Below are 20,290 nucleotides of genomic sequence, written 5' to 3' on the forward strand. Positions count from 1 at the left end.
TCAATCAAGTAAGAAAATCATTTTGTAATGAAATTTGGTTGCTTTACATAATATTGAATATAATACTTCTTTTGTGTCGTTTTGTAATTGGAGGTTAAAGGTGCTTGCAACACTTTGACGTCATTTTAGCGCTGGTAAAAAAGGAAGATGACAGGAGAAAAGTTGCAGATCTGAAGTTCAAAGCACCAAAGAAAAAGTAAGACAAGAGTGACTGGTTTAAATAGGGAACAAAGATTCCACGAGGATTCACCAATTTGACCATTTTGACATTACCTTTAGGTCCCATCCTAGCACAAGCAAAAGGTCCCACAATGAAGGCTACACTCAAATGTTTACAAGCTAAAACATATTCAAAACTAAAAAGTACAGTCACATCTCCATAATCTGAACACCACCATTCACAGCATTTCTTCCACATTACAAGAGACATTCCAGGTAGTGAACTCAGTACCTAAAGGGATATATGCAGTTTTGATCTCATACTGGTCTTTTTTATTTTCACATGTGTTGAGTAGAGTTCTTTTGTTGGAATTTTTAGAGAAATTTCATAATTTGTAAGGACGACTGAAAAGTAGGAGAATCAAAGAGTGGTGAGCGAGATCGAGTTTGACAAACCGTTTTAAATCAGAACTAAGGATCCCCACCAGGACCGGGATTAAAATGGTCAATCTCAATGCCAGAAATCAACATGGAAAGGGAAAACAGATACAGAAGGATAGAAGACACAGCAAATGCCTATCTGTGAATCTGCCCACATGAGGCGAGGTCAGAAGACCCAACCTAGATAATAATAAAAAACGTCCATACATTTATGTCAAGAAAATTAACTTCACATATTTTCTTAATCTCAAACAAGTAAGAAACCAACTCTGTAATGAACTTTAGTTTCATTGGGTAATCTTGAATATAACACTTTCAAGTATTAAAAAGTAAAAAGACCAAAAACAAATAAAGTAAGTATATAATTCAAATTGTTTAATTATGCATAATTCAATCTACGAAAAACACTCCAAAAGCAAGCATAAATATATATCATCATATTTTCAATAATTGTACAACTGGGGTGAATTTGCCTCTATAGATTTGGACAAATTAGATTCTATTTAGTTTTGTGACAGTTATTTCTTTTGATAAAAGTATAATCAAGTCCTCTATTAAGGGAAATAACTGCAAAAAGCCTGAGAATTCAAAATATTATTAAGAGAAATCAAGAAACATTGCTTTGTTACAAAATGACAAATATTTTATTAATAAATTGTAGAGGTAAACTTTAAAATATTCTTAACTTGTAAATGTACTAAAAATGATTGTAAAATATATAATATGTTTAGCAAGACCGAAGATTACATGCAATTTTCACGACGTAGAGGTGAATACTCTGACGTATAAAATCCTATGAAAATAAATGAAGAGGTGGTTGATCATATTTCTGAATAAGGCACTTCTTCTTAATCAAATCACAAGGGCCTTTACACAACTTACATTATTAAACCGTTCATTAAGAAATGACAGGATTTATCTCCTAATCAAGTTGTCATATCTGGCAAGTAAAAAAATATTTTAAAGTCGGACAATTAACAACTCCTGTGGAATGATGTGAGTTGTGTATAATGTATGATTTGTGAAAACAAGGACAAAACACTCAGAATAAATCACTTAAAGTTTGTGCATCTCGGGATTTTTGTTATCACAGATAATGCTTGAAGGATATATGTGACCCAACACCTGAAATCGGTTTTATGTAGGGATAAACAAGATGCTGAAAAGTGAATTTAAATTGTAAATAAATGATTAGAAATATCAAAATTACAGTCTCCCGCACTTTGAAAACACATATATCTTTATCAATAAAGCTGATCACCTTAGTATATTCTTAACAGTAAAGCGTATCAACTTTATCTATTTTATCAATACAGCTTATCAACTTTGTCTAAACTTATCAATAAAGCTTATCAACTTGATCAAAATCCCATTATATTTTTTTACTATAAATTCTATTCTCAGCATTGGAAACATCCCAAGATAATACTGTTTCGAGGCAACAGGTAACACATATTGTGTCCACCATTTACTGTACATCGTTACAGCTTGCATCTTATAACTGTAGTCAACGGGACCTTCACCCTACAATGGAGCAGTAAGTTGGCACCTTGGATTTAATCAGTGGCAGAGCATCCTAAAATACAAGAAAAGAAACAAAACATATTCATTTTAATTCAGGGAAAAAAATGTATTTTTCAGGCAAGATATTTCTTAACATTTTCATTAAATTGATTTAAACATACATAACATTATCTTGGCCAAAAACACAGATACCATTCCTTATGTCAAATAGTTGCCTGCAGACTCGGCTCAGATATTAAACCACCCCAATGGTTTAGAGGCTGTGCAATCATATTCTAATTTAATAAATAACTACTGTCCCTGTCCAACACATTTGCTTTTCACTAAATGAGCAACATGCAAAGTATTCTTGCTTGACATTTTGATAAATTACGATTTTATTTATATTTTTTTTTAAAGCCAAGGGGGGTTGGGGGTATAAGGATAAACCAGTATAATATAGTCTTTAAAAGTCACTAGGTCACTGCCTATCCTGGATTCCATGGCATAAAATAGACAACATTTGCTTGCTATCCTTTGGATAAGGCACCATGCATCATAAGCCAGCCGATATCTCATTTTACACACCACAAAATCTCTCCGGTTAACAAAAGTTTTTTCACTTAATTAAAACTTTTGAATAGCAGAAAACCTAAGTTTTCAATAAAAAGCTTTTGTATTTAAAGAAAGAAAACATTTTTGTCCATAAATGGTGGATTGTAAATTTTGTTCTTGCAAGAGAACATCAACCCACTACTAGCATTTCCAATAGTCAATGTCACAATTTTTGAACCAGTGCATTAAGTGAGTTAATATCTTAGTTATTGAGGAATAAGATTACTTTGGACAATGAGGGTGATTCCTGTAGACAACAAACATTTGTTTGATGGATTGTATAATATTCTTTCATGAAATGACAAGGCAAACACATCTAATGGTGTCACGTGGAAGGGCATAATTTTATCATTTTATAATAGAGAAATTAATTTTCCATCCAAATTAAATAATACAATTTCAAAAAACATACAGACGAAATTTATTTTTTTAAAATTCCAATTAGAAATGCATCAAAAGAAAGAAAAAGACATACTTGAAAATTACAAGTTTAAAATCCAAACATGTGACCTTGTGACCTATATCACCTCCAAATGGTATTATGTCAGAGTGGCTTGAATGTTAAATATTAAATTTATGATTTAAAAAAATATGACACGTGGATTCATTTTCCACAGTTTATTGAGGACAGGAGGTTCCAATAGCTCAGTTGCTAGAGCACGTGCTTCAAATGCAAAGGGGTGAGATCAAATCCCTGATGAAGTGACTGGGTAGCTGGGTCTCTTAGATCTGGTGGAGAGTACTTTGCAATAGATTAGTGTCCAATCCAAAGGGAAGCAATCAATTGCTATTGTCCATTTCACGCTACGGAAACAAGGATAAACTCTGGCTCAATGGGCCATATGGTTCTGAAGGCCTTTTAAAAAAAAATTATATATTGACAAAAAATGAAATCTTACATTTGCGGCCATAATAGTTTGAATATCACTGTTCAGTATTTAGTTAATCCCAATACCAATTGGAGATGACAGGTGACATATATCATTAATACAAACCTCAATGATACCTTGCTTTTAAAATAATCAATGGCTTAACATTTTTTTCTGATGGCCTTTACTTGACTTTTACTTATTTGCAGGTCTGATAACCCGAAATGTTATGGTCTCAATGTTGTGATGGAAATACTCTCAAATCAACGCAAAATATTGATTATTACAACAATGTTAAATCAAGCCCATAATTGCCCTCGGTTATCAGACCTGCAAATAAGTGCATTTCGCCTTTATTACATACCTTTCCACCATTTTTTTCCAGAAGTTGTAAAGATTCTGTTACTTTTTCTTTAAATTTTTTCTCCATTATTCTTTTAGAGAGCTGTTAAAAAAAAAAAAATTGAAAAGATCATTTTTATTGACAGAATCAATTTTTTTATATGGAAATAATAAGTGATTTCTATTTTACATAAGACAGAAGGGTTTGAGCTCAACAGCTTGATATATACACCAATACACACACACACACACACACAAATACACATACACACACACACACACACACACAACACAAATATCCCTTACATTTCGATTTTTAAAATCAAAATAATCTCAGATCACATATTCAAAAGGAGAGAACTCTTGAAAATATTCTATCAGACTTACCGCCATGAGGAATGTTTTCAAGTATGCATTTAAGGCAGGCCCCACTACATCACTGAGCTGAAGTAAACCGTTCATTCCTCTTTCAAAGACTTCATTGTTTTGATGAGCCTGTGGCAGAATAGATAGATGTATAAAAGAATATGTATGTTATTAAATTTACAATTAAGATACAACACTTGTATACTTATCATATCCTTCCCCATCTGAGAACCTTTAGATAATATTATGCATTTGGTTGAGAAAAATACGATTTTGAATGTGTATTTCATTTTTTGTTCAGCAAACAAGCAAGCTCTTTATAATCCTCACCTCTTTGAAATGCGTCGTACAAGCTTGTTTTGTCTTCAAGCGAAACCTTGGTGTAGTTATTCCTTATTAAATATCTCAAAGCAATTATGTTTGTTGAACAAATTGTATTGATAGTAGGTATCAAACTTTTATTTGAATTCTCATGACAAATAAAGCAAACAATGATGATCAAGAATGGATACAGAGAACAACTGCATCACTTGTAATTAGGTACAGTCAAACACTCATTTTGTTTGGGAATATTTGAACTTGCTATGTTGAATTAAAGTTTGCTATGCGTGGATATTTGATCTCTATTGATTAATACAACATACATCATACACGATTTGCCTCTCCTCTTTCTCCTCAACATTCATCTTTCTCATTATCACCATTATTATTACTAGTGGAGAACCTGTAATATCTGCAGAGAAATAAAGGCTGTTACGAACAGGCAGTCATCTATTATAATTATTATACTACTGTATTGTGGAAATAAACATAGACCGAGACCGATGTGTACATATATGCAGGTCTGACATCCAAAAGCAATTGTGTGCCTAGTTTAACAATGTTGTAATTTTGTGTCTTTTTTTTTAGATTTCCATTCTAAACAATGAGCCAATAATGAATTGGGTTATCAGACTTGCAAATAATGGACATCGACTGAGACTAATCTTTTTTAGTCAACGTGAATTAGAATTACCCTTGATAAAAGGTTGGCAAGTTACTGAGATATCAATCTGTAAAAATTAGTTTTACAATTTTAGATTTGCTGGTAATTCTGTGTTCGATGATATAAATCTAACCTTGGTTTTACGCAACATTTACTTATTTGCAGGTCTGGTAACCCAAATTGTTATGGTCTCCTTGTTGTAATGGAAATACTCTCAAACCAACGAAAAATATTCTCCAATAAAACAATATTAAAGCAGGCCCAAAATATGTCCGATTATCAGATTTGGAAATATGTTCACATTAGCTTTACGGAACAATGTAGACCCCCAAACCTATATTTTTAAAAGGATAGATAAATTATTACAACTTGAGAGTATCAAGAGAGGTTTAAAATTACATCATAATTTTTTGTTGCGGATGAGATTATTATTACTTGATAGAATCAAGAGAACTTTAAAATGACGAAATCCTCTTTTGTTGCGGATGAGCTGGAATTGTGTAGAATCAATTAGGCCTATACTCACTATGACAGCCAAAAAGGACTCATGATTATGCCCCATCAGCTATTCTAAATAACAATTAGAATCAACAGGAATTGTAATTAACCCTTAACTTATCAAGGGTTTGCAAGTTACTCCTATATCAATCTGTGTAAAATAGTTTTAGAATTTTTAGATATGCCAGTAATTCTGTGCTCGATGATAAAAATTTAACATTGGCTGTAAGGAACAATGTTGATCCTCAACGTTATTATTTTTTAGTAATAGATTATTGTTATTATTATTATTACTTTTATTATTATATTATTATTATTATTATTATTATTATTATTATTATTATTATTATTATTATTATTATTATTATTATTATTATTATTATTATTATTATTATTATTATTGTTATTATTATTATTATTAATATTATTAGGGAAATTCCACGGGTTACGGACTGACAAATCAGACAAAAAATGCATACATTTCGTGCTCTGAAATACAATGTATTTATTGTATGGAGCTAATATTTCCCATGGACATGTATCATGTCCTCCCTTATCATATATCAAAAGGATTAAGATGAATCTTTATCAACTTGAATTTTTTTGACATTATAATGTTGGTAACGGACTGACATCAGAAAATCCATCTTTTTCAATTTTATATGTAGATGGATCAAACTTTCTGAAGTTAAACCTTCCAGTAACAAATAAGTTCTTTTATAGTAACCACGAGATGTTGTTCTACAACCCACTAGCAATATTTAAAAGATTGTCCAAAATTTGAATCTGCAGTCTTAGAAAAAGTGTCGGTAACGGACTGACAAATGGATGGTAACGGACTGACACCTCTGAATTTTATTACTCAGAATAACGGTTACTACATAAAATCCAGAACAAAGAACACATTTTGTAATTATGAGCAACACTGAATACCCAGTGTGATTGATCAAACCAATACTCTTCCTTATATGGATGTCAAGCTACATTGGGCATGATGAGTAACTCAATGGGTGACATCTGATTACCTCAATCCCAACTTTGCTTTTTTGAAAATTAAATAATGACATAATGATTCATAGAGTTGAAATCTATTCTGTCAAAGTCAAACGGGAACTTTATTTCAACTATGAAATTAAATTATCATTTTTTAAAAATGTAGATATGAAAGGACTTTAAAACTGGGGAAGGTTTAACATTCTTTTGGTTCTTATTTTTGAAGCTTAATTTTTATTCTGTATTTCATCTTGATTCCTCAAGCTTAGGAATTGTCAGTCGGCCATGCCCGTCAAGGCAAACTGGGCGATAGAAAATGTATAATGTATTGGCAGTCAATCTCTTCCTCATCTGCTTTTGACCAGAAAGCCAGTTATAAGATCTGAGAAAGATCTTCAAAAATTTCATTTGGACCATTTTATCCTTGATTGTTACAATTTTCCTATGCATATTGTGGGATTTCTCTTAGAAGTACATTCTGAGGTTCTGAGGGAGCAAAATAAACTTAAGCCAATTTTGATTCCTGGATGAAATTCACTAACAATCGACAACCTCTTTTTCAGGGTTTTTTACAGGAAACTTTTTTGAATTTTCGTCTTTTCTTTTTTTTTCATCTCTCACAATTATGAAATCTTTTCCCTTGGTGCTCGCCAAGAGTACTTCTTGTCCAAATAGAAATTTTCGATAAAATTATTTTATTTCATATTGAATGCCCATTTCCATGATTAAAATATTTCAAAAACCATTGGTTGGTGGATGCCCTTAGCAGTACAGGCATAGTTTAATTTTTTTTTTAATTTTTTGGGAGTTGAATTCAGTAGTTTACTTTCCTGTGCTGAAATGTGAGGCAGATGTGGATTTAGGTGTGCTTGGTTTACTTTCTTTTGGAGTTGTAGATTGATCAGCTTTTCTCTTTTTTTTTCCATTTTGCTTGAAAAATCCCGTTATTTCTTTTAAGCGTCCTTTACAATCACTTTCAAGTTTTCTTTGAGACTCCTGCTTTTGTTGCCTATCTTTTTCCTAAACAATGTCGTAATGCCCATCAGTTTTCAGTCTTTCTTGATAATTTGAACCATGGATAGAGTAGGCATCTTGAACCTGCGAATAAAGAAAATTGAGCGAAATTACATCATAAGCTATGAAAGTCAAATCGGAATAAAAAACAAATCTTGTTGTCTTAAAAATAATACAGCAAAACTAAGAATATAAAACTCATTTCTAACTTGTATCACATTACTTTGTAACAACTAAAATATTGACATTATACACAGCTAAACAGCTTGCTGACCCACTACATTTAAAGCCTCAGTGACTCGAAAGTTTTCCACATTAATTTAAATGTTTGATTTCTTTTTTTTTTTCTCCCATGGCTTCTTGCCCCTTTAACAGAAGACTACTACTGGCTCCATTTTCATAAGGATATCATAGAACAATAAACAGTGTTTTCCCCTCAATTCAAACATAGCAAAAATCTTCAAGTGATCAAAAGATTCACAAGCTTTAAAAGATTCAACTTACCTATTGAAAAATAGCAGGCTTGATGTTGAAGACCAGTATTTGAAATTTTATGATCCAAATGTTTATAAAATGGCTGCCTGATCAGTTGAAACACATTGGAGTGGTCATTACTCTTGAGACTTAAAAAACAACTTTTATATATTGTCTTTGAATTAAAATAGAATTAGTCAGTCTGTTACTGTCAGTCCGTTACCCTAAAAAATGTCAGTCCGTTACCCAACAAAAGTACCTTAAATGATAAATTTCTAAATTATCTTACAGTGCTAAAGCCATTCATGTAAGAACAGAAAATCTGAAATAGTGAGTCTGTACAACAATCACATCTTTCGTAGATGAAAAAATACTGTTTTAATGGTAATGGACTGACATACAATTTCCCAAGATCATTAAAACGACCGATGAGGACAACATTTCATTAAAATCGTAAATTTGAATGTTTATATAGGTTTCTGATACTTATAATTGTTTTAATATCAATAAACAAAAGCAAAGGTAGCTATAATTTTGTAGAAGTTGCAAGATTTATAATATTGAGAAAATATTCTTTTCGTTCTTCAAATAGGGGATGCCCTTACATAAAGCTACAATAAGCATCCTGTACCACAAATATGCACGAAATATCCTTATATTCATAATCCTGAATGATTTTCCAACAAATTGGTACCAAGTTTTAATATGTTCTTAAGAATTTGTAAAACACCCCCTCGGTTGACATTTTCGTGGAATTTCCCATTAATATTATTATCATTATTAATATTATCATCATCATCATCATCATTATTATTATTATTATTAGTAGTAGTAGTAGTAGTAGTAGTAGTAGTAGTAGTAGTAGTAGTAGTAGTAGTAGTAGTAGTAGTAGTAGTAGTAGTAGTAGTAGTAGTAGTAGTAGTAGTAAAAGTAGCAGCAGCAGTAGTAGTAGTAGTAGTAGTAGTAGTAGTAGTAGTAGTAGTAGTAGTAGTAGTAGTAGTAGTAGTAGTAGTAGTAGTAATAGTAGTAGTAGATGTAGTAGTAATAGTAGTGGTCGCAGTGGTGATGGTCGAAGTAGTAGTAGTAGTAATAGTAGTAGTCATAGTGGTGGTGGTATTAGTAGTAGTAGTAGTAGTAGTAGTAGTAGTAGTAGTAGTAGTAGTAGTAGTACCTATTCTATTCATTTATTATTACAATTGACATGGCACAGCCCCTCTCACTGTGTACCTTGAGCAAGTTATCTTGCCTTAACTGAAGGAGTTCCTGTTCCTACAATGACCTAGAGTGGTTCTTATCACTCAAAAGATTGTCCCAATTGGAACAAAACAATTTATATTTCATTTAAAAATATTTTTTTTAACTATAGGAAAAAAATAATAATTTAGCATTTATATACTGCAATATCCACTAAACATGCTTAAAGTTAAAGCGTTTTACAAGGGAACCCTAGCCAACAGCAACACTTAACGTGTAGAACGAGACACGATGCCTGTTAGATGATATTACTATTTTTTTCAGACAGAGCCAACGCTGTTAATGCCAGGTACTCATTTTACACCGGAGTACGGTGAAAGAATGTGAGTAAAGTGCCTTTTCCAAGGACACTATGCACCGCTCTGAGCTGGACTCTTAACCCAGGACCTTCCAATCCAAAGGCTTGTGTCATACCACTAGACCACAGAGCAGCACAAGACAAAGAAGATTTTGTCTCTGAGAATTATAAATTATTAGAACTTTCAATAGTGCAAAGAAGAACAAAATTTTAAGACATGGAACAAAAGAAGAAAAAAAAGCAAAAAAAAAACCAACAAGATATATGAACTTACTAAAGCTGCTCTAATGGAGGGAGCAAGTTTTGGGAGAAGTGGAATAGTTTTCTGTGATGCCCCTGGAGTTTCCAGTAATTCTTTGAAGCCACAGCAGGAGACGAATGTGTATGGATGGACAGTTTCTTTCAAACCCTGGGGTAGAGAATTAATATCAATGCTTAAAAAAAAAAAACACAAAAAAACACTAGTGCATCTATATAGTGCAATATCCACTAAATGTGCTCAAGGTGTTTTAAAAGAGATCCTAAGCATACAGCAACACTTAACATGTAGGACGAAACATTATTATAATCTTTTTCCGACAGAGACAACGTTGTCAACTGCGAGGTACTCACTTCACACGCTCAGTGACACAAACCCAAAGGTGAGTATCATACTACAAGACAACATAGCCACTTAATTTAATCATGTTTCTTAACTTATTCCATTTCTAGCATTCTATCTCTCATTTTTTAAAACATTATTCAAATAGGTTTTCAAATTCTATTTACAGTACAGCTTATTTACATCAACATTGCTGGGACTAACATAATTTGCTGATATAAGCAGTAAATCAATATAGAGCAACCATCAAAATAAAGATCTTACAGATGAAGTCATGATGGAATGATTGTGCACCAATCAGAATACCACTGATACAACTACTACTACCTGTAAAACTATGACTACTAATGCTACTATCAATACCAATACTACAACTACTAACTTTACCATGACTTCCACCACTACTACTACTACTACTACTACTACTACTACTACTACTACTACTTTTACTACTACTACTATTACTACCTTTATTACTTCTACTACTATTACTACTCTATTACACTATATACCTCAGCCAGAGTCACCAACACAGGGTCAAAGGCCACTTGTTCTGGAGGAGTATCCCAAGCAAGTTTGTGTTTGACACTCCCGTGGATCAATCTACACAGGAAAAAAATAAAGGAAATAAAATTAAAGAAAAATAAACAACTTTTGTAAGACAAGTGCTTGAAAATAAAGCAAATGTCATTTTAAGAAAGGTCACTTTACAACAAATTAAAAGGTCTTTATTTTCAAATGTATAATATTATATTGTGTAATATTATTGAATCAACATTTATAAATATCCCAGTCCTTTTAACTTTTAACATTTGAAATTTATGTTTTCGCTTTATAATTTGTAGCTTCCTAACATCTCATCTTTTACCTGCAATGAATACAATGACATTATTGGCCATTCAGAGGATGTGCTCGGATGCCATGTGGCTCGACAAATATAGTATTTAATAGGCTATGAAATGTGCATGATTTGATTAGACTCCTTTAAAAAGAAAACAAAAACATTTTTTTTACATAAATTTCACATTACAGCTGGAAAGGTCTTTCGAACTCCAAGCCGCTTGGTTTTGGTTTGCTGACATGGCACATAGATAAATCGTTTTGTGACATAGATGAATCATTTTGTGTGTGAAAGCCATGCATGGGTAAGTACAGCGCTTGCCAGTCAGAAAAAAAAAAAAAAAAGAAACAGCGAAGCTGCGTTTGAAAAAAAAAAACCAATAACCCCAACAACTTAACCTTTCAAAGGTGAAGTTCAATCATACTAAAAAGATCTTACTGTTTTCATCAAAAGACAAATAACGGCAATGCAATTATAGTTTAATCGAAGCCTGGGTTGCAATGATGGAAATGGCTTATTTTGCATTAAAAATAATATAAAGGGAAACTATTGTTTGAAAACAAAAAATCAGTGTCACTGGCAAAGGGTTAACTGCACACACCGTCAGCATCACTTGCTAATCATAAAAAAGTAAATAGCAATCAGCAACACTGAGTTGAAAAACAAAAGAAGAAATCGGAAGGGGGGAGGGGGGGCTGGCGGGGGGAAGCAAAACCCAATAGCAATGTAACCCTTTAAAGGCGAAAATCGATCTTATTTTGACCCAACACCAGATCTTCCCATTTTCATCAAAAGACAAGTAACAGCAAAGCGATTATAGATAATTGAAGTCCGAGTCGCGATGCTTTGACTGCTCTCTTGGTGGAAAAACTTTATTCTCCATTAACAATAATAAAGATAAAAAAGAAACTATTATCTGAAAACAAAAAATAAGCTTCGCTAGTAAAGGGTTAAAACACCTGCACGACAAGCATCCATGACACTCACATGTACGTCATCAGACAACCCGTCTCTCTTTCACCATCCCGATCCCCCATGCCTCCTCCCCTCATCCCTTATCCCTCCAATCTTGGCATTTCCTCCTGGATGTGAATTGTTTTCTCTCTCTTTCAATTAAACCAAGACATCAGTAGCTTGTTTACAATTGGATGTGAATTGGTTTGAAAGCGATACAGTTCCAAGTTCTGATGTTCGATGAATCACTTTACTACAAGGGTCTTGAGGACAGCGAGCTGTTCCGGTGTCCCACCACAGCTCTATTTCACACAAGCATTAAATTCCAAAAATGGAAGAATTAGGTATGGCTAGACGTGACTAATATTGCTCTGCGATCTGTCTGGATTTAAAGTGATGTATTACAGTGGAACCTCCCGATAACGACATGCCACGGGACCAAGTTTTTATGTCGTTATCCGGAGGTGTCGTTATTTAGAGGTTTCCAAGATGGCGGACAAAGTGGGCGTGGTAAGGCCCGCGGGACCAGTTTTTATTAACCACGCCACAACAGTACCATTTTCAGTCTGCAGTTTATCCGGGCTGGGGACCGGCATGTGAACAGCTGTTTGAATACAACGGAACACATGGCCGCGTTAAAAATGTTTGGGGTTTTTTTGGTTATTTTTTTGTTTTCTTTTTGTTTGTTTGTTGTTTGTTTTGTTTTTTGTTTTTTACTTTTATTTTTGTTTCTCTCTATCCATTAAAAATGTAAAAAAAGGTTCATCATTCTTGTTATTTTGTTATGTATATCATGACTTGTTTGGCTTGAAATAATCCTCTATCACTGTTTGACGTCTGGCGCTGGAAATGATAGCAGATACTTTGTCCTCCATTGGGATGAGCATGTCAAATAATTGCGAACCGCTGTCATGTTGCATGGCAAAAGTTCTGAGAGTTGTTAGCGCCATAACCGCTTCACTGGCCGTCAAAACAGGGAGTGGAGCATCGCCGTCACGATCATCATCATCTTGATTTTCTGTTGTTGGTGTTTTTGTCTCAAGAATATCTGTGACACAATGGAATCAACCGACACTTGAAAAGTGGATGTCATTCTCATTGGACCTAATGGTGGTAAAAGCTGCGTTCTCATTGGTTTCAAAAGCTGCGTTCTCATTGGTTCAAGCAGGATTCGTTTTTATAAACTTTGAGTACTCATACTCGGTATTTTTAGCAGCAGATATCTACAAAAACTGCCGAAAATCGCCAAAATGATGCTGTTATTCGGAGGTTTTATCAAAAAGTGCGTCGTTAATTGGAGGTTTTTTTTTACTGATCTTAAATAGAAAAAAAATCGGGACCAGGGGTCAATGTCATTATCAGGAGGTTGTCGCTATTCGGAGGTGTCGTAATCGTGAGGTTCCACTGTTATGTTTTTATTGATTTTTTAAATTGACTGAAGAAGCAGTTTGAGCTCAAAATGTTCCATATTCAGTATTTAGTTCTTTTTCGAAGCTGTTATATTCATTTTTGTTCATTACTCTTTACAAGAAAAGTAGACATAATCTCATGTACATTTCTGCTTGTATCAATCAAATAATTTTTAACACAACTTCAGAAAAATGTTCAAAATAAAATTTACCTTCGTTTCATTGTACAAGAGATATTACAAGTTAAATAGTGCGTGTGGGCGAGGAGAGGGGGGTGGGTTGGAATTATTTTCTCCCTTTATTTTTTGGATAGAAAAGAGAAATAATTCGAATGACGACTTTCAAGTGAGCTGAATCTGAATCTAGATCATGAGGTGCAAGAGGTACTATTTGTACCCATTATCACAGCTGTACAGTGAGAATGAGAGATGAGAAACATGATATAATTCAACACACAAATTCTGATGCACACATTCCAACACAAATTGTGATATATTATGATTGTTTGATAATTACATTAAATGGAGTGATTAGTCATATTATTTTTTAAATTAATAATAATAAAAACACACAATTTTCAACCAACCTGCATGGCACTCCCCCGTTAGCATAAACAGATGCAAATGCTGACTGACCTTTGCCAGAATTCTGAAACTGAAATCATTTTTTAAAGTAGGTTGCATCACTCAACTGTAATCATATTATTTATTTTATTTATTATTATACAAATCATCATCAATACAACTCAGAATTGAAATTTAAAGGAGTTACGCTCCATTTATAATAAGCTTTTCTTGTTTGAGAGAGCGATTTTTAACATTTTAATTAATTTTTTTTTCTAATTGATATTTACCAAATATTTTCAGGAGCAAATCAAATTGCTTTGGATTTCCCAACTCGTCGGGTTTGGAGACAAGGGACTTTCAATTCCCCTTCTCATTCTTGTCAAAAGGTAGTCCAAAGAGCCAAAAAAACAGATTAATCTGATTTCTATTGCATTAAACAGACAATTGCAACTGCTTGCTACCATTTTCATAGGATGCTAGTCTATTACAAAAGTGTTCTCTACCAGGCGGGGGTTTCAGTAAAAAAATCTCAACTACACCTAAAATCGATGCTTCTATTGTGATAAGAGAGCTCTACCAATTGAGCCACTAGGACCCTCATTTTTGTCAAAACCAATGACATTTTCATTTAAAAACCAGCATTGATTAAACCGTTCCTTAATTTCAAAATTATTTTTTTTTTTTAAATTAAAAACGTCCATGACTTACTGGATCAACTGTCTTAGGATTAAGTCTGTCTGAAGGCTTTTGAATTTTGCCACTATCTGATGTCTTTTTCTGACTTTTTCCAGCACTCGATGGTGGAGTCCTCGATCCTCTGGATCCAGCAGATCCTATGGAGCTTTGACGACTTTTGGCGCTACCCGGATTGGATGAAGCCATCTAAAGTTGAATGAAATGTAAAATAAAAACATAAGAATGTCTGAAAATTAATGTCACAGATCGTGAATTGCAAATATCATCTCTCTCTCTCTCTCTCTCTCTCTCTCTCTCTCTCTCTCTCTCTCTCTCTCTCTCTCTCTCTCTCTCTCTCTCTCTCTCTCTCTCTCTCTCTCTCTCTCTCTCTCTCTCTCTCTCTCTCTCTCTCTCTCTCTCTCTCTCTCTCTCTCTCTCTCTCTCTTTTCACACACACACACTTACTTATTCACATCCAGATTGAGGGTGATGTACTAGATATTAGTCACAGTTTTGACTCTTTCATTACTTTCAACCTTCTTTTTTTTAGGAAATGCAACATTAACAGTAATCTCATATTCTGACTAGCCGTTGGTTTATAGTGAAGGTGGATGATAAGAAGAGGATATGATGATGATGATGATGATAACAACGATGACGAAAAAGAGGAGGAGGGGAAGGAATGATGAAAAAGAGACAAGCGTATTCAACTGTACACTCTCCACCCCCCCACCCCCCCAACAGTAACATAGAGCAGAGCAGAGGACACTGGCACTGGGCTCTGAGACTTTTCTTTTCTTCTCCTAATACTATTATTTTATGGATTGGCCCCTTATGGATTATACACTTGACCATCATTTTCATATGAAAGACAAAGTCAGGAGCACAATGCTCAAATCAAAATAAAAATATTATTTGAACAATATTGGGCGGTCAGTCATTCATTCATGGCTGTCATTATCCCCAGACACATATTTGAAACTTCGCTCTTTTAAATAATTATCTACATTCCAGAATATGGAATGTTTCCGAATGCACATAGAAATAAGGAAAGTTAATAAAATATCTATAAAAACATAAAATTAACCAACATTAAACCAGTTGTTAATACATATACACTACACAATATGCGTGTACTTCGAAGTGGGTGTCATGGCCGAATGGTTTAGTCGTCTGCCCTGGAAGTTTTACCAGAATCGACGTTGTGGGTTCATCAAATCCTGGTTCCGCTTTTTTTTTTTTTTTTTTAAATTCCGTCTTCTTTTTACAGAACGTTGCAAGGGAAAAATGTCCCATCCATCCTCCCCCTACCTTTTTTTTTTAAAACTCTCTCTCTCTCTCTCTCTCTCTCTCTCTCTCTCTCTCTCTCTCTCTCTCTCTCTCTCTTGGTTCCTTTCTAGTTTTTAGCAAATTGTCATATTCGTCCCCACTCCGATCTCAAAAAGTATCTAAAAAGAATAAATAATTAAAAAGCAAACAAACAGAAATATTCAGAGAGCGACCAATTGGTCAGATAGAGGAGAGAAAAAACAAACAATATTTTTTTTAAAAATAAAAACAATTTTAAGAAATTCATGCTCAGAAACGGAACAAAAGGCCAAACAAAAAGGAGAAAAGAATAGACTCGCACAAAAAAAAAGAGGTGGGGGGGGGGGGGAGGATGGATGGGACATTTATCCCGTTCTGTAAAAAGAAGACGGAATTCAAAAAAAAAAAAAAAAGTAGCGGAACCAGGATTCGAACCCACAACGTCGATTCTGGTCAAACTTCCAGGGCAGACGATTAAACCATTCGGTAATGACACCCACTTCGAAGTCGACGCATACTGTGTTTATGTCGTAACAACTGATTTAATGTTAGTTGTTTTATGTTTTTATATAGATATTTTATTAACTTTCCTTATTTCTATGGCTGTCATTATTCCCAGACGCCTGTCTGGGGATAAGGAAAATTCGTTATCCCCAGACAGACCTGTCTGGGGATAACAAAAATTGGTTATCCCCAGACGCATGTAGCAAGTGGGCAGAAAGATTTTATGCAAAATGCCAAACTAGGCATGAAAAATACCAAATATTCTGGAAAAAATACTAGTGGTTGTGTCCCAAAACAGTTAATATATCAAGTGATATTTAACACAAGATGAAAGTAAATAGTGATCAAATGTCAAATCCGGCTCTTTTTAAAAAATTATTTTAAAGCAAATAGATCAATGAAATTTCTTTTGTTACTTTGATCTGAAAACGTAAAACTGGCAATTCGACTTTTTATTTTCAACCAGGAAGAAAGTTGTTAATCATCAAATCTGTTCATAGTCCACCAACCATTTAAATTTTCACTACCTACCTACCTGTTAACTTTATTGATCATCTCTTGTTTCTATAATTTGCTCATTCTGGCCACAATTTGGGGGACGACCGGGAATTATTTTTTATTTCGCGGACGAATTCCTAGGCCATGGTGTCGTTCGCCCCAAAGTCCAAAACTGACACCTGTTATTTTCCTGTCTGCTTCGCACAAGACAATACAATTTAGTATCACACGTCCACAAAACTAGATCCAACAACATATTTTTATTCGAATCAGAGGTGAAAATAACTACCAAAACAAGGAAGCAAAAATGGTGGAAATATGTTTAGCTCATATATGAATTTAAGATATTCCGATAGCGGTGTGGATAGACAGCTCAGTGGGTTAGGCCACCTTTCATTTTACTCCTTTTAGCTGCACAGATTCGAACCAGTCGCGACCGCCCCCCACACACACTTTTTTTTTTTTTACTTTTTCTTTCCTTCTTCCCAATTGATTTTCATTGTTTTCACTTTTGTTCCAAGTTCCGAGCAAGAGTTGTTTTTAATCAAGTGAATTTTTTATTTCTCCGATAATATTATTTCATTATTTAATTTGCTCTAGATCTATTATTGTTTTTTTTTTGTTTTTTTGGTCAAATGATAATAATAATAATAATAATAATAATAATAATAATAATAATAATAATAATAATAATAATAATAATAATAATAATAATAATAATAATAAATAATAATAATAATAATTATTATTATTATTATTATTATTGTTAACACTATTCCCTGCTCCGAGGGAAATCTCTCTTTTCCTTTTTTTTATATTATGACCTAAACCTTAGAGTTTTTTGTTTGCTAAACCTTTATGTAAATGTTCCGTTTCTGAGCATGAATTTCTTAAATTGTTTTTATTTTTAAAACAATTATTGTTTTGTTTTTTTCTCCTCTATCTGACTATTTGGTCGCTCTCTGAATATTTCTGTTTGTTTGCTTTTTAATTATTTATTCTTTTTAGATACTATTTGAGATCGGAGTGGGGACGAATATATTTGCTAGAAACTAGAAAAAAAAAAACAAGAGAGAGAGAGAGAGAGAGAGAGAGAGAGTTTAATAAAAAAAAGAGGTGAGGGGAGGATGGATGGGACATTTATCCCTTTCAACGTTCTGTAAAAAGAAGACGGAATTTAAAAAAAAAAAATAAAAAAAAGTGACGTTACCAGGATTCGAACCCACAACGTCGATTATGGTCAAACTTCCAGGGCAGACGACTAAACCATTCGGCCATGACACCCACTTCGAAGTCGACGCATATTGTGTATATGTAGTAACAACTGATTTCAATGTTGGTTAATTTTATGTTTTTTTATAGATATTTTATTAACTTTCCTTATTTCTATGTGCATCTGGAAACATTCCATATTCTGGAGTGTGGATAATTGTCTAAAAGAGCGGGGTTTCAAATATGCGTCTGGGGATAATGAAAATTTGTTATCCCCAGACAGGTGTCTGGGGATAATGAATTTTTATTATCCCCAGACAGGTGTCTGAGTGTCTGTGGATAATCACAGCGTATTTCTATGACTATGATTTATGATGTGCATTTGGAAACATTCCATATTCTGGAATGTGGATAATTGTTTAAAAGAGCGGAGTTTCAAATATGTGTCTGGGGATAACGAAATTTCGTTATCCCCAGACAGGTGTCTGGATTAACGAATTTTCATTATCCCCAGACAGGTGTCTGGGGATAATCACATCGTTCATTCATTCATTCTCATTCATTTGGATCAACTGTGTGACTGTGTGGAGTTGTGTGTTTACAATCAGATGGGCAATCCTTTGAAATTAGTTCACTCAATTTGATTCTCTTAACTAACAATACCTTCAAGGCCTTCCAAAGAAACTTCTGTATTCGAGCAGCACTAAATCAATTGGTGATTTATTCAACTTTAATTAATCATTGTTCGTTAATCGATAAAGTTGTCGATCGCTAAGAATTTGCCAAGTGAAATCTTCTGTGTTAAAAATTTCGTTTTGGTCTGATGCCAAAAGTCAGAGGTCAAGGGGTGAAATCTTGCGGACACTAAACACTTGACACATCCCAAAAATGATCCCAAAATGTCAAACATTATTTCGAAGGCTGATTGGACCTATGAATCAATCAATCTACATTGAACTTTAATTTTAACTTTTAATCAGGGTGCAAAGGTCACTCCAGTTCTTCTGGCACACAACAGCCAGAGTACACAGAACTTGAGAGATTTATCTAGGTCTAGATATATCTTCTCGTGCAAGATCTGCTGACACTTTCTGAACTTTCTGAGTGAGCCTGCAGAAATATTTAGATATCAAATTTATCTGGACTCTAACTCTAAACCTAGCCTAAACTTTGTTTTGCCCCTGATTCGGTTTATAAAACATTTCAAGCTGGCAAAGTTCATTCCATCGGGTAGGCATTATCCACGAATATTGCTCAAACCACTTCTGGCCTCTCTCTCTCTCTCTCTCTCTCTCTCTCTCTCTCTCTCTCTCTCTCTCTCTCTCTCTCTCTCTCTCTCTCTCTCTCTCTCTTCTTGCCTTTGCATTTGATATTGAAGTCTAGATAACAGTCTTTTTGAGTCAAATGCCATAAAAAATAACTTTCTCTCAATTTTATTAAAATTGAATTATTTTCTGCATCAGATTACTTTCTAAGTTTCGAAGAGGACAAGAGAGATGGGCCTTCTAAGAGACACATGGACATAACCAAGTAGATAACGACATGTCATAGACACAGTATCGACTGTTTTTTTTTTTTTTTGTTTAAAAAAAAAGACTCCTACTTTCAAAATGATAGAGAAAATAATCTTGAAGCAGATTTGAGATGGGAAAATGCGGTCCCTTGCGATATCTTACTTTGTTTGCTTGGAAACTGGTTTGACATTGGCTTGCGTGTTATATTATGAAAATTGAGTAAGAGGGGAAAAGAGTTAAATCATTCAAATGGAACAGCTCATGTATGTCTTTTTCAGGACTATTCGCCCAACATTTTCCCCTGATCTCAACCCTGTTGCTTATACTCCTGTGCTCCAATTTTTGTATTTTTTTTTAATTTTTTTTTTTGCTTTCAAAGCTATTAAGAATTAAAAGA

At 33.7% G+C, this 20,290-nt stretch overlaps 1 protein-coding gene across 1 annotated transcript; it reads right to left on the reverse strand.

Moving 5' to 3' along the window:
- Positions 1–954: 954 nt before the first annotated feature.
- On the reverse strand, positions 955–19,196 carry LOC144965890 (PACRG-like protein). Its single transcript, XM_078901716.1, has 8 exons — positions 19,043–19,196; positions 14,891–15,064; positions 14,203–14,270; positions 10,925–11,015; positions 10,086–10,220; positions 4,317–4,424; positions 3,952–4,032; positions 955–2,176 (listed from the first exon to the last, which is right to left on the reverse strand). Exons 2-8 carry the CDS (start codon positions 15,062–15,064, stop codon positions 2,120–2,122), a joined length of 714 nt encoding a protein of 237 aa, XP_078757842.1. The 5' UTR covers positions 19,043–19,196; the 3' UTR covers positions 955–2,119.
- Between the last annotated feature and the right edge of the window lie 1,094 nt (positions 19,197–20,290).

Source organism: Berghia stephanieae, chromosome 2, assembly GCF_034508935.2.
Source record: "Berghia stephanieae isolate SIO BIC M18660-M18661 chromosome 2, UCSD_Bste_1.3, whole genome shotgun sequence".
Taxonomy (NCBI): domain Eukaryota; kingdom Metazoa; phylum Mollusca; class Gastropoda; order Nudibranchia; family Aeolidiidae; genus Berghia; species Berghia stephanieae.